This window comes from Enoplosus armatus, chromosome 14 (genome assembly GCF_043641665.1).
Source record: "Enoplosus armatus isolate fEnoArm2 chromosome 14, fEnoArm2.hap1, whole genome shotgun sequence".
Classification (NCBI taxonomy): domain Eukaryota; kingdom Metazoa; phylum Chordata; class Actinopteri; order Centrarchiformes; family Enoplosidae; genus Enoplosus; species Enoplosus armatus.
Genome location: NC_092193.1, coordinates 17,710,833 through 17,726,162, shown reverse-complemented (window position 1 = coordinate 17,726,162; position 15,330 = coordinate 17,710,833). Strand labels below are relative to the sequence as shown.

At 42.6% G+C, this 15,330-nt stretch overlaps 1 protein-coding gene across 1 annotated transcript in view; it reads right to left on the bottom strand.

Annotated features, from left to right (window-relative positions):
* LOC139297027 (low-density lipoprotein receptor-related protein 8-like) overlaps positions 1–15,330 on the bottom strand; it is a 67,622-nt gene that overhangs the window by 31,197 nt on the left and 21,095 nt on the right. Inside the window, exons 3-4 of the mRNA XM_070919609.1 lie at positions 12,100–12,222; positions 2,584–2,712 (exon numbers count right to left, since the gene is read on the bottom strand). Of these exons, the coding sequence (XP_070775710.1) occupies positions 2,584–2,712; positions 12,100–12,222 (252 nt within the window). The remainder of the gene's footprint in view (positions 1–2,583; positions 2,713–12,099; positions 12,223–15,330) is intronic.

Below are 15,330 nucleotides of genomic sequence, written 5' to 3'. Positions count from 1 at the left end.
CACACCTGGCCAATTGCCGTGGGAAAGAGGGCATGCCTGAGGGATTTTTGACTACATTGTGTTGATGTAGACCCCAGACATCCTGAGAGGGGCATTTCTCCACATACAGACTACCCAAAGGGCAAGTGTGAATGGGCATGTTACCACCCTTACATGGAAGCATTCACTGTTAAACGCAACAGGTGTGAAAGAGAAAAGATGACAGAGCCACTGAGTTTTATCTCAAACAATGTTGATTTGGCTGACATTGACATTTTAGTTTCTTGTTTACACTTGGAGCGAGTCCCTTCAACATTATTTTGAATGAACTGCACCCAAAGAGGATTTGGAACTACATTTGCAGCCTGAGCTGTTGCTGTCTGGCAGGAACCAAATGCCATCGGATGCATACACTGATAAGTTAGCTTCATTCTCGATGTTGTGCGACCGCTGCTGCATCATTTTACACATCTCCATTCATTCTTCTTCTCTCTCTAAATCCAAACACACAGCCGACTTAATGCTGCTTTGAAGTGAATTCTCCAGCTGCCCCTGTGCCAACAGCCAGCCCGCAACGAACAGACACACTGAGACATACTCAAACCAATTGGTAATTTGCACCACTTCTCCCTGGCCTCACTTCATCACTGTAAATGTGAAAGATCTAAAGCCTTCTGTCTGCAGTGCTTAAGAGTAATGAAGCACGCAGTGTTTTTAAGGAAATCATCATTTGTGCCCAGTTCAACTCTGTGCATCATAACTTCTTTTAAGTTTGCATTTACACAGGGTTTGTGTCATTTACAACATGTTTAACAATGCAGCACACTCACCACTGAGAATGCTGATTTAACAAGTCTGCAAAACATGGATTATGCTGAAGGACAATGACTTGAATGTTCACTGCAAATGTTTTTCTATTGTTTATTCCTATAATAGCCAGCACTATGAGTAACTCTGGTCAGGTTTAGGCAAAACTCATTGTTATTGTGAAATATTGAAAGCAAGATTTGTTAACTTCCAATAGGAGACAATATGGGAAATTGGGTGAAACGTTAACCTCAAGTTAACCGCTGAACCACAAACACGACACAGAAGAATCAATTCTTGAATGCTTGAAACCTTCAGATTGATCTGCATTAGACATCATCTTTCGGGCTGGCACTGGGCCTAATCAGTCTTCAGATAAACTGGCCTGAGCAGCACTTAATAGGCCTAATTTGCGATGTTATCTAGCACTGCGCTGAGTCTGAGTCAACTTCTCCCTCCTGGTCACACCAGGCGGCATTTACCTCTGAAGGGATTTTGGCCTTTGCCTGGGTGGGCGGCAGCCTGCTACCCGCCCTCATGTCACTACTGAGAGGCTTAGGACTGCCACATCAATACAGACATTAGAATGAAAAAAGGATTAGCACAGGCTAGACTGGGTCTCAATGGACAGCGCAGTGAAAAGCCATCTAAGCTAGGACGGCATTAGATCTTAAGTCAATGGAATCACTACCACTTGCTCTGGCGTGAGTGTGTAGGCCACTTTGAGACGGGGAGTCATTGACAGGCCACTTGCAGGCTGATCTGGCAAAAACATCTTCATTGCACGACAGAAGAAGGCATCTTTCAAGGAGGAGAGGGTAAATATCTGTTTAAGAAGACTCTTTCTTTGAGTTATGTTTTAATTTGATGCCAAATTGATTTGGCTTCCTCTCTCAATACAAACTCAAAATTGTGCGTGTTCTTAACAAATAAACAGGAATTGCTTCGACGCTAGCCAGTTACAGTCTCAACACCCACACACACAAATAACTGACAGAGAGACGAAAAAACATCATTTATATAGGATAATAAGAAGATGGCCTTTTTCGCTCCCTCTGTGCATTTGCCGCCACGTGCCATTTTGCACAATCTTCAAAGTCTAAACACCACACCCCCTACAGCTCTGTTGCCTCAATCAATTCCTCTTGACGTGAGGAGCAAAGGGAGAGAGAGAAAAGAAGAAGCCGATTCTTCACGGCGCCTCAGAAGTAGGGCAAGGATAGTCCCTGCAGGGGGTGGGGGGTGGGGGCAGCGCATGGTTGAGTTGTCTGATTGGCTGGGTAGGAGGTGATGTCATTTTTGACGGCTCTGAGGGCCCTACAGTGGAAAGGCTAAAGACACAAGGTTCAAAATGTGGTGACAGAAACCTCAAAATATCAACAGAAAGCTGCTAATATCTGATATTCCACACCAAAAATCATTCCACATCAAAGGGGACTTTGTTGTTGAGTGCAGCTGGCTTAAAACTCCAACCTCACTTCAAATCCCTCTAATTATATAGAGCGTTCCCTGCTGTGCTTTAATGTCTCAAGCCTCTGGATGATAAGTGAGATCAGAAAGGATGAAACCCCATAAAATACAAAAAAAGGACTTCTCCTTATTCTACTGACTGTGAGCCTTGTCAAGTCATTCACTTCTGCACATCTGTCACTGCCTCCACTTGAATTAAAACACCCTCTTGAAATGCAGTTAGCAGTGAAAAAGTAAGCAGAACCATCAGAAAGGAGAGTGCATTTAGTTGGTTTGAGGTAATTTACATTATGGGAGAGAAGTGACAGCCGACTTAGACACACTCACCAGACGCGCAGTCCTCCTCGTCCGCCCCGTTCTCGCAATCCTTCTCTCCATCACATCTCCATGACAACGAGACACACTTGTTGGTGGATCCCCCACAGTCAAATTTCTCTGGAGGGCACGTCTGTTTGCCTGTGGGCAGAGATAAAAGAGATAGGGAGATTACTGCAGTGGTTTTATGGTCCCGTAAAGGCAGCAACAAAAAACAACCACAAGACAACCGCTGGACTCGATTTCTATCGCTCCCACGATGCAGTTAAAACTCATCCAAAACTCCACCACTCTGGCCAATTGATTTTACTGTCTGGCCTGCCTCTAAAGAGACATGCAGGAAGATCATGAAATACAGCAAATGCACAGTTGGCTGTAAAGCAAAAGAACAACCCCCCCCCCCCCCCCCCCCCCCTCCTCCTTTTCCTGCCAATCTGCTGTAGTTGGCACAGGGTAGGTTTGATCCAGATTACACTGCGTTTAATATGAAGCATGTTGTTAATTATACATCTTTGCTGACAGTGCAGCCTTGAGCCACCCGGAATGAAACTAAAGGGTCAGCCTACATGGCAAATCATTTATCTTTCTGATGATTCTTATTTTCATATCATATTCAAGAACAATGGTTCCCAACCTTGCTTGCCACTCGTGCCCCCACAGCCCTGTCAGATGAACTCAAGTACCCCTTCATTAGCACCACCTGTCATGTTTCAGATGCGTTCATGAACACATCTGAAACATGACAGGTGGTGAACTATTTCAACCTTTATCCATGAGCTAACTATAACTAACTGTTTATTCATTTTCCCTTTAGCATTAGCTTTTTCCTTGCTAACGAACTTCCACACACTCTGAATCACAACATGTACTGTTCAAATGGCACCGCTGACTCCATAATGATATATCTTTTAATCAGTTGAGCTACTCCACAATCTTTCCACGTACCCTCAGGCGACTGCAGGGGGTACATGAGCTCACTGAGATTGCTACAGCTGACGAACAATGCAATAAGAGGATCATTTGTAGCGTGATAACTGAGAACACGCTCCATGATAAATACCATTTATGAGGTTGTAACAGAATCTTTGATGCTAGTTATGTTAGGTGTAAACTGTATTGTGGTTAATTGGACCAGGCAGGGAGACAGACTGCCAAACCATCTCTCTAAACAAAGCACATCTGTTCATATGGAAATACATTCGTTACAACACTGCACTTAAAATTGAATTCCTTTTTATTTAATGTAAATTCAATATGCAGTAGATTTTAATTATTAAATTAGTTACTATATTCATCTTCCATGACAATTACATAATACCTTTTAACTGCAGGGTGCTTTTTAGCTTTCATTCGCGATGCTTTTTCCTTGGGTCGAAATGCTTTTTATGTTAATTTGTTTGATTTCATTTGGTGAAAATTCATATTCTGTGGTGATTAAATCATTTATACAATAAGCATGAAGTGCAATGCAGGTTTTTTTACAGCCATGATAAATGCTAATTCGCCTTGTAAAAGATTAGTGTATTTGCTGCCACCAGAGTTTGAAGGCTCATACCAATATCAATCTTTGAGAGTTTAAAAATCAGATAAACATATATTGGCCAATATTCATTTTGTCTTTTCAAAAATTCAAAAATTATTGGTTTGGGACCAAGATGAAATTTACAATATCAATGTTGACTTGATGGCAGGTAATGTTCTTCAACACAAAAACACACTTGTTAAAGCATACCACAAACAAACATCTTAAAGTTGGTTCTTAAAGACTGAAGGGGACACTTAACAGCTGGAAAATAGGCTTACATAATGGCTACACTATTTCTTACGTGACACATATCTTTGGCATTTCTTTTTTTAAGGTTATTTTGTGGCCATTAGTGACAGTGTAGATATAGACAGTGTACTGCCATAAGGGTCCCCAGCTGGAATTGAACTGGCTGAGAGCTGCAGCAGAGAGCTAGTGTAGAGGAGTGGTGTGCACTTTCTTGTTACTTATCGGCCATCATATACGTCGATACAGATAGATCGGCAATAAGCTGACACTGGCTGATATATTGGCCAGGCAGATAAGTGTCGTTTAAGTACGACGGTGCGTTTTTCAGCACTTCATTTCTGAGTATGTGTCTGTCCCTGCAACATGGAGGGGTGACAGTAGAGAGGTGGGGAGAGGAGGCTGGAGAGGCAGCTGGTGCCTGGGGAGACCAGAGCAGTGAGAATGGCTGATGCAGCTAGGCCCTGACCCCACACACACACACACACACACACACACACACACACACACACACACACACACACACACACACACACACAATGCTGGACACTGCAGTGCTCGGGGGCAGTTTCTACAGCAGGGAACGCCTCAGGCTCAGAGAACATTGTACTACTCTATCATTTTCATACGTCCACAAATCGTCGTTCTAAACTAATTGCAGCGTTAGGTCAGTGGGCAAAAGCTTACTGTAATTCACACTTTGTCACTCGACATTCTCGACAGTTGTATACTAAAACATTGTGTCACACAATGTCCTGCTGTCACTGGTACAGTGAGTAAAACAGCAGGATAGTAAGAAGGAAGTGCAGTGATTTGGATTGCAGTTAACCTCTTCCACCTGCCAGCTCTGGCACGGCAGTCATTTCCCTCATGACGTGACGAGTTATAAAAGTGATATTTCATTTCTTCTCTTTCTGTTTCATGTGCAAGTTTGGAAAGAGTATCGCCAAGGCAAAAGATACGTGACGGTCTTTGAAGTTGCCTGCGTGAATGCTAAATTCTTCAAGGATGCAACAGAGACAATTATGAATGTGATATGTTTTCAAAAAAAATGAGTCATTTCTTTCCAGACACGACTGTCGAGAGTGTCAAGTGAGCAAACAAGCTTAATCAAGTCTGAGGAAACTGAAGACAGAAAGGAATGATGAGCAAAAATGAATGATTACAACGGAGTAATGTCAGAAAACCAAATGACAGACTGGCTGGTCTGGAGGAAACACAGGGAACATTTCTTAGAAATGTCTGAGATGAAAGAGGCGAGGAGGTGGAATCTTTCTGAGAGGAAATTACATGGTGCCTGAATGAATTCTAACTAATGTGGCTCCAACGAGGACCTGACAGAAAACAAGAAACAGAAAATGAAAGAAAGGGTGAAAGAGAACGAGAAATAAGGACGACAGCTTCTGAGAAAAACAGAATCCATAAGAAGGGAGACACGCCAAGAGCAAGATACTGTATGGAGGGGGAACGGATGAAGAGACAAACTGTCGCATGACCTTTCAGATTCTTATCCTAAAGCAAAATCAAAGCCGTCCATACCAAGTGGAAGGAGATGGAGGAGGAAAGGCAGGCAGAGCGCAGACTTGAGCAGAATCTGAATCCGCTGAGCGGAGGGCGAGCTGTCCTGTCCTTTTAACTGATGACTCTTTAATGAAGCGTGAGCTCTGGTCCTCCCAAATCCAAACAAAGAAACCAAACTTTGCTGCGACTACTCCTCGCGACAGCTATTGATTAGTGAAACCTCCGATTTTATAAAGACATAGGTAATGGGTTTTTGTGTGAGAAGGAGGCAACATAATAAAAGCTGATTACTCACAGACAAACTGACTGCCTGGCTGTTGTTGTTTACCATCAGGGTGAAAAACGAGGATTCATCTCCGCTGTGGCGTTTTGGCAGGAGATCTGTTTAGACTCATCACCTTTCACACACCCAAGGCAGTGTTCATCTCAACAGTGCAATCGGTGCGATAGCTTATTATTTGATCATCTCGATTGACGTCGTTATTGCTGACAGCCTTTTACCCTAAACTTGGCTTTCAATGACGACGTGTGGAAACTCTTCAATTTATCGGTTGTCACCAGGCATGTGGTATATCACAGTGTTACGGGGGGGCCTAATAAGCTCTGTGAAGCTCGAAAATATGTTCAACGGATCTGATATAATGGACTGCGGCTTCATAACAACTTCGTAACACCACACTACAGCATGACATGGAGCTCACCAAGTTATAATTTGCAGCCTATTCATATAAATGTATGTCTGTTTTGCTGCTTCCAATTGCTAACAGATATTGTACAGTGGTGATTCATCCTGCAGCCAGTTCAAGACAGCTTTTACATGTGAATTTGTGCACTCAGCATGTTGTGACAGCCTGTCTTGTCTATACAGATAGTTCCAAAATCATTATTGAGTAATCCTAGCTCTCTATTCCAACTGCCACTGCTAAAGGGCTTTGGCGTCTGTGTGGCTATGTGTTCACCTATGGGGGTCTGTGTACTGTAAGCATGTTCCCGAGCATGTACACTTGTATATGTTCGTGTTCAGGTTTTCTGATGGTGAATGAGATGACCCGGCCTCCTTGCCTCTGAGCTAAAAAGGCACAAAACGCTCCAATAACATGAGTCATGCTCAGATTCACTGCTTCATTAAACCGGGTTAGCGTGGCAATGTCCTCCTCTCTGAATTATAAATCTGGTACAGCGAAGAACACTTGCTGCTTGCAAGGCTACAAGAGGGAAAATTGTTATTTTCAGCAAAGTGCATAAGCAAGTAATGTGGAGTGGCATGCACTTCTGCTTAATATCAAGTGCTGTACCCCCACGAGTGTGACTTACTCAGCTGAACAAAGCCTGACTAATATATTGTCCTACTGCTATCTTTTAGTTAGTTAATGTCCTGTAAATACATATCTCTATCAATGCTAACACATTTATGGGATCATTGCCAAAAGTGTTCATGTTAAATGTTTGTTTCACTAAAACATCACATCTTGATCATCTTGCTGAATTCTATTTTCACCTAATGGACTGACAGAACTGCAGAAGCCAATAGGTTTCTCACAGAAAGATGTCAACATCTTCTATTTGTTTTGGGGACACAAACACATTTCAGTTCTTTTTTGAGGCGGAGCGCCTGACTGAAACTCAGTGCAGGTGTTTACGTAACAAAGAAAATATGAATTACAGCATCAGCCCAAACATTTCCAACACTGTCAGGCGCTACAAGTGATGACATTTTGATCAGCTCTTTAGTAGAGTACCCACATAGTAACTTGCAAAAGAACGAAAGAGAGAAAGAGATCTGAAGGTAAACCAACAATTTACTATGCAACAAAGTATGAAAGAGGAGACAGAAGAGTCCGAAAAACAACACTTAGAAAGGGAAGACTATGCGTAAGAGCCACATAGCTAATGTAGTATACATCTATGCAGTGCGTTCAGTGCCTATTCTTATTGACATAAACAGCCTACAGTAAATTTACCTGTTCCCTCATAGTACCTACTGTGACAAACCACATCTCCACATGAGAGGAAATCCACAGATTAAACACACACTGAACTGTAGCATCCAGTATGTGCAATGCAAACATCTTCACAAAGAAAATCTTCCCCATTATAAACTCAGTAAAAAAAGCAGACTCCCCCAGAAAAGCTCAACAGGGTTTGAAGCTCAATATCTACAAAGAGGTTTATAGAAGGAAGTTTTCATCAAAACCCCTTTCAGAGAAATATCTATAATCCACTAAAAAAATTACGTAACACTTAAAAGACCAAACTGAACACACAATATGGCAGATTTAAAAAGAAAAGTTCCATCTGTTTGAATCGGCCACATTTTGCACCAGTTCAGGGTTATGTCCTCACATAATGAAAGGCTCCTAAAGAAAGATGAAACACTGTGAAGTTCCCTCACGCCTGTCAACTCCTAGAAATGAATCTTAAAGCAAAGAGGACAAACTGACATGCAGAACTGAGCTGAACTCAGCAATTTTGCCGGAAAGTGTCGAGCAGCTAACACCCCTCCACCCCCCCTTTTTAAATCCTTAAAAGTGACTTGGGCAACTAAGAGTGCATACAAATGTCGCTGCTTTGGCCAGGGAGCAGAGAAGCTGCTGCACAGCTGGCTGAGGTGGCCCAGTTCCTCCTTGATTACACATTAATCTAATACAAAAACTATGAGCTCTGGTACTTCACGTTTCTCCATGGAGTCATTCATTTTTCAGCGCTTGCGAGTAACTCCGTGTGGCCCGAATCTGAATTCTTAATACGGCAGTGTAACGCTACTCCAGCGTGTAATTGGGAATCCACTCAGTGAGCCAGAATGATTGTGGCACAGATGTCTGCTGCACCCAGTCCAAAATGCCTTAGCCGTGTGTGTGTGTGTGTGTGTGTGTGTGTGTGTGTGTGTGTGTGTGTGTGTGTGTGTATGCGTGTGTGCAAATGTGAGCGTGTACCGTATGTTTGTGCACATGTGAAACTGAAATAGACAGAAAATACAGGAGAGTTGGGGGGCAAATTGAATGAAAAACAAGATGAAGGTTTTTTTTCCCCCTGCATGTGAGAGTGCAGCATGGCTTATCGGGCTTTAGCATAACTGGAGCATGATGCATTAAGGTGTATGCTGTGCTATATGTAATTAGCCCGGCATGTGCTATTTACATGATGGCATATTTCATATCTCTATCACATTAAAGATTGGATGCAGTCGGTGTGAAATCCCGCCCTTCCCCCTGTGGCGGTGTAAGACGGCAGAACCAGACTCACTTTAGCAAAGTTTAATTGATCCACGTGAAGCTCAGGAGCTTTTGACTTTAAAGCGAAGTGTTGCATGGTATTGCAAGTGTTAAGCCAAATGCTGATTTCAGACTGGATATGCTGAATGTTCATGTCAGAGGTTGTTTTATGCATCTTCACTCTAATCAGACAAATACAGCGCATCAAGAGGTTTTCCCTGACAGATGTACACTCATTATCGCTTTGTAATCTCACCAAGTGGCTGGCACAGACAGGTAATTTACCAGTGAAACGAGGTTAATGAGACACATAAGATAAGAGAGACATTCAAGAGTAGGTTGGTTGCTGTTGCCTAAGATGCTGTATGCATATTTGCACAATGTCCATCCTTTTTTTTCTCTCCTTCTCCTTTTCTCTTCAGTGTGATTATGGCACAGTTGGATCCACTCAGAGTGAAAGGCAGTTGTGATGAAGTGGATCTCATTAGCAGTCCCTCTGTTCAGGATCCAGCCTCAATCTGTCACTTCTCAATCAGGGGGGGCTCAACTAAACAGTGGTGAGGACTACCTGTATTATAGTTTGACTTTTAGGAGGAAGGAGGAGAAAAAGGACATCAATGTTTTCACAGTGCAGTAAAAAGATCACACCTAAAAAGATACTTAACAAAAACACAACATGTATGTTGATTCTTTTTAAAAACCTTAAAAAAAGATTTACATAACATCTTATGAATACATATGCGATTTCCATATAAATGGCTTCCTTCTCTTCCCAGATCTCTATCTCTTTATTCTGCAGCCAAGAGATGAACCCTTCTTCATTTATCTTTAATTGGATTTCCAATATAAACTTGTTCTCCTTCAGAGGTCCCTTTATGTCTCCTTCCATGCACTCAACTTTCTGGGGGTGACATTAGAAGCTTTGCTTGGCTGCTACATTATTCATCGCACCGACCCACACATCCACCGCCAATAAAATGTAACAAAACTAGAATGAATATCCTCTGAGAGATTCACTCGGTTTTTTCTTGATTCATTTCCTGCTCCGCTTGACGCATTTTAATTCCCTCCCACAATAACTTAAAAAGATCAAAGCATGATAATGGTGGGTAAACTCCAAATATCCGTTTCAAACAGGTTACGCAATATCATCATCAACTTTATTTACAACTTCATCAACCTCAGCTATCAAAAACCCTCACATCATTATTAAAGTAATTTTTGGAAATGGTCACTGGATTTGAATATTTTTATTTGGTAAAATGTGTTCTGGTATCGTGGCACGGCTGGTTATCCTGTATATGTGATACTGGTTGGGAAAGTTGGTTGTGGGGGACTTTTCCTGTTCTTGTGGGTTTCCGAAACGTCATCAGTCATAGCCCCAGTCCACATCAAAGTCCACATTTAGCCAAGTACAGTCCAAGCGGCCATTTATCAACGTTGGGAGTCGACTTGTGTGAATTTGGGGCAGAGTGTATGCCAGCATATATTTCACATCAAACAGTGGCGAACTGTTAAAACCTTTCTATAACTCCAGTCTCTCTATTTCTCCATAAAATGAAATATTCATGGATAACTAAGCGGACGATGAGATATAATTTAAGGTAAACTTGTGTCTCAGAGTCAAAACTGAAATATTTGTTCCTGCCACACTCTTAATGAGGCAGTTAATGTTGTGCAACAGCACTGCCCCTGTGTGCTTTTGGCTCCTTATATGTGCAGATCTTACCACACTTAAAAACGAATATAGGCAGTGTGGCGCATCAGATATCGGATCTTGTTTTACTGTATTGTATTTCAGCAAGGATAACATTTGCCAGACGCAGACCTGGTAGGGTTGAAACGCCTGTTTGGTGTAACACATTTCTGGCACTATATTCCAGTGTAGATCCTCTCACTGCTTTTCCCTGAGACGTCGTTATTTAGTAGTGCAGTGCTTTCAGCTCCATCTGATATCTATAACCCCAAGAGAGAAGCAAGCAGCCGTGGGAGAAAAAAGAAAGTGGAATTTAAAAAAGAAAGAAAACAATTAATAAGTGGTTCAAGCCTCCCACTCTTGAGCCCCTGCTTGGTTGTGGAGACGTCAACTCACCTAACCCCCATCAGGGCCCGTGTGTGGGTGCGCTCGGCTGGCACAGGCTAAAGTGAGCCAGCCAGAGATCCTCGGCTCTAACAGCTTGGCGGAGACGTAATCGAGGCCTTTACTGCACTCGCCATCAGACAGCATTGAGTATTGAAATGTGTGGGCGAGTGGAGGCAGCCGGAGCCGAGATAACAAGAGAAATCAGCAGCCTGAATGCAGGTTTTAAGAGAGTCAAATTAAATCTTGTCTAAAAACGAGGTAAAGGCGTGACAGCGTATCCTGATGCAATGCGCAAAATGCCAACACATTTAGCCAGCCGCGGCTTCTTTCTTTTGTTCTTAGTGTAAAAAAAAATCTGATCCACAGCAACAGTAGATCCCACTGTGCCTCTCAGTTGAGATCAAAAACAACACAGACAGATTCAGAAAAAGCTTAAAGGGAAATTCCAGTTTCATACGACCTGCTTCTTATTTTTGTAGATTCGTCCATGATTTCTATCCATAATAACATAATAAGTTAGTTGCGGAGATCTGTAAAAAGAAGTCCAATGGGCAAGAAGCACAAGCAGTCTGACAGTCATACAGATTTCAGCCAAACGTATCCCGTTGTAAACAACTACCGCAGTTTATGGAACTTCCTGGTGTAACTGTTGCAAAAACTTTCCTGTGCAAAGAGGGGATATAACTGACATTATTGGTGCACTCACTTGTGGTTTTACCTCCAAATAAAGCGGTTTAGATCTTTTATTTTTGCTTGTCTTAACGTCTACTTGCAACCTCTTGCCTCAGGCTACATGTTTCTCTTATTAGACTTTTTCATTTTAACATCTTTTTTTTTTTTTTTTTTTTTTAAGCCTGAGGTGATAAAACTATTTTATTTCACAAGACAAAAGCAAAGATTAAAGTCTAGGAAAAAAAATAAACATGAACAGTTTCACTCACTGCAGGTCTCCTCTGCCTCGTCAGAGCCGTCGGGACACTCTGGTTCCCCGTCGCATCGCCAGCGTCCCGGGACACACTGCCCATTTAAGCAGGCGAACTCTGCGGGGGCACACGTCTTCCTGGCTGCTCAGAGACAGCGAAAGCACAGACAGAGGATGACAGTGAGAATAGGAAGTGTGGAGGCAATACAACGGGGTTTGAGCATGGTCAGTCTGCAAAGTAGGGCTTAATCTCTGTCATGAAGCTGGTCACATTATCTGGATCCCAGCATCTCATCAGAGGAGATCAGGCTCATCATCTCTCGCATTATTCCCATGCAGCCCTCTGCAGTACTCTGCTGATATCCCTCACTAATTATCTCCACTTTCCCTATATTCTTGACTCTTACTCGTTGTGCTGTCTCCCCCTCCCTCCTTCTGCAGGTCTCCAAAAGTCTAATCTCTCCTTCAGGTTTTCCATCGCAGAGCAGTGAAATGGATCCTGATTGCTGAACACTGCGAGCTCAGGGAGGTTAAACCTTTTACCTCCCAAACCTGTTTGCCACAGAAAGCTACAAGCCAGCGGGGCCACAGGGCTGATAAACATGTCAAGCGTGCTGAGACTTGCAAATCAAAAACATGTCAGGGAAAAAGTGCTGTTTAAGCAGAAAGAACTGAGAGTGATCTAAACTTTCACACAACAGCCCAGAGCTTATGACGGTCGCTACCCAAATCTTGCTAACCCCGCTGTGTTCAAAGAGAAACATGTAGTTCACACACATACAAAAAACGCACTTTCCACCTGAAGCAAACGAGGCTGCAAGCTCGGCCAGAGAGCCAGAAGCAGACAGAGGTCAGAGCCATTCAATTTCCTCAGCCTGTTTCTCCAGGAGGACCTGCAGTACAGTCTAATAAATCACTGGCTAAAAGGCCCTCAGCTGAGCTCTCCGGTGTTGTTACACAGCCGCCACTGTTACTAAGCCGGCCCCATCTTGGCTCTGATGCTTTAAATTAGATAGAGCGTTTAGAGATGTGCAGGGAGCTTAAGCTTAGCTGAGGGGCTGTAAGGAAAGAGAGCAGGCAGTGATTTTTCAAGAGTCTTTCTTTGCTGTGCTCACACACTAATCTAACTCTGCTCTCACTTCTCCAACTCCTGCTCTTTCATGACCTTGGTATCAAAGGGCAAAAAAGTGTAAGTTTGAACGTAGTGGAGGAGTTGTACTTTAACTTAGTCCAAATGGGCCGCCTTATACAAGTTAGTTACAACGTAGAGTAAAGGCACAAGTGTGCTTTTAGGCTGCATTCGCTCGAGACTTGTAAAGGTTAAGGTGTTGACTTTGGCCAAATCTTTTCAGCAAGATGAAGGGTTTCCAGAGTTTCCAGAGTTTTTTGTTGATGCAGATATTATTTATGACCATGTTTATATGTGATCCAGCTATCCTTACCTTAGTTAAAAAAGACAAACGATCAGAGTACAACAGAGGTGATCAATAAATGGTTGTTTGTTGATGATGGACTATTGATGAGTTAACAGACAAACACACACATCATATGTTAGCTAGTTTACATGATAGCACACATTATTTTCTCCTTTTTAATGAAAAAGTCTATTGTAACAGTTGTTGTATCAATGGTCCTTTACTTCCTCATTTTTGATTGAGTCTACTGTACTATCTTACCTGTACTACCTAGATGGAAATATTAGTATTTTTATTAACACAGAGCTGGTCTCATCTCAGTCATGACAGCTGCACAGTTAGGACTGGACTGCTTGGAGAGATTTCTGTGATCAGAAACTTTAAACCTGTAAATGGGGGACATGTCCAGCTACAGGCTCTACTGTCTCATTTTCTCTGTCTGGCTGTCTTTCAACCCGCATAAAATCCCACTGAAATCTAATTATCACATTTACAGTATGGGCTCACTTAAAAGTTATGTATGATGTGATTTAAAGTCTTGTTACTACAGTCCAGCAGCTGCAGCACGGGATAGCCTGCCACCGAGAAGCACTCCGATCAGAAACTGCTCGCCTCTAATTCTAAATCTTGTTTAATTGCCTCATTCTCAATTATCTCCTGTGCCAGAGTGCCAAAGTCAAAGCGATAACGGCTCACTTGGCTTGTTGACGCTATCAAAAGAAAATTATGAAATGTCTAATAGTGTCGCTCTAATAGAACACGTGTTTCAGCGGTAAATGTGTTTTCAGCCTGTAACCACAATCAGCGACCCCTGTTTCATTTCACTTCAAAAATGTCAATTAACATTCTTCCTCGCCTTCTTCTGCAAAACGTAATGAACTGACCCCATTAAACTACTGAGACAAACATTCCCTCTCCTCCCTTTGTTCCTTCACGTCTCTCCCTTCTCTAAACCCCAACCCTCTAAGTTTGCCACCACCAAAAAGAAATACAAATAAACACATTTGTGATTGTTATTTTTCTTAGATCACATACAGCGGTAGGTTTTCTGGAGCGCAGCTTAAGTGCCACTTGTGTCCTCATTAGAGAGCAGGAATGTGGGCCTTTGTTAGAGGTGAAGACGGATGATTATGGGGCAAACAAGGATTGTGACTTCCTTTTAACCAACACCTCCCTCAAGTGTATCAACTCATTAGCGGAGTGCTCACATTACAAAGAAAAAACAAACTGATGTTTCCTGCAACACACACAAGCACACATGCATTCGCATACCGCATGCATATTTTCAAAACCTATTTATCACCCATGTAAGTAGGTGTGGCGGTATAAGAGACACGCGCAGAGAAACCTTGAGGCATAATACCAGGTTTAAAGGCAACAGAATAATTAGATTCATAACATCCTACAAATCCTGGAAGATACAACGCATTAAAATTCTTATTAATTAATTAATTAATCTGACTCCCATGAGATGAAGAAAAAGAGGGCTGAGGGCAGAATTGAGAACCTAAGGCAAAGCAGTATGCGCTGTTTAAGACTGAGTGCGTTAAGACTTTATTTGATCGCACGACAAAGACCTTCAAAATCTCTCATTGATCCGGTCCGTGGCCTCTGCGGGTCAGATGTGCCAACGTTGCGCAGTTTCTCTCGGAGCTTCTTACCCAATCCAACTGAGCTCGCTCCTCCTCATTTCAGTGAAGGTCTACAGGGGCCATGGTTCACTTGGCAATAATTACCTAGGCCAGCTCGTGCCATCTGCTTGGAATGACTTTCTGTTTTAATTAGTAGAGGTTTTAAAATGGTAGGCTCGTGGCGGGGGGGGGGGGGGGGGCTGA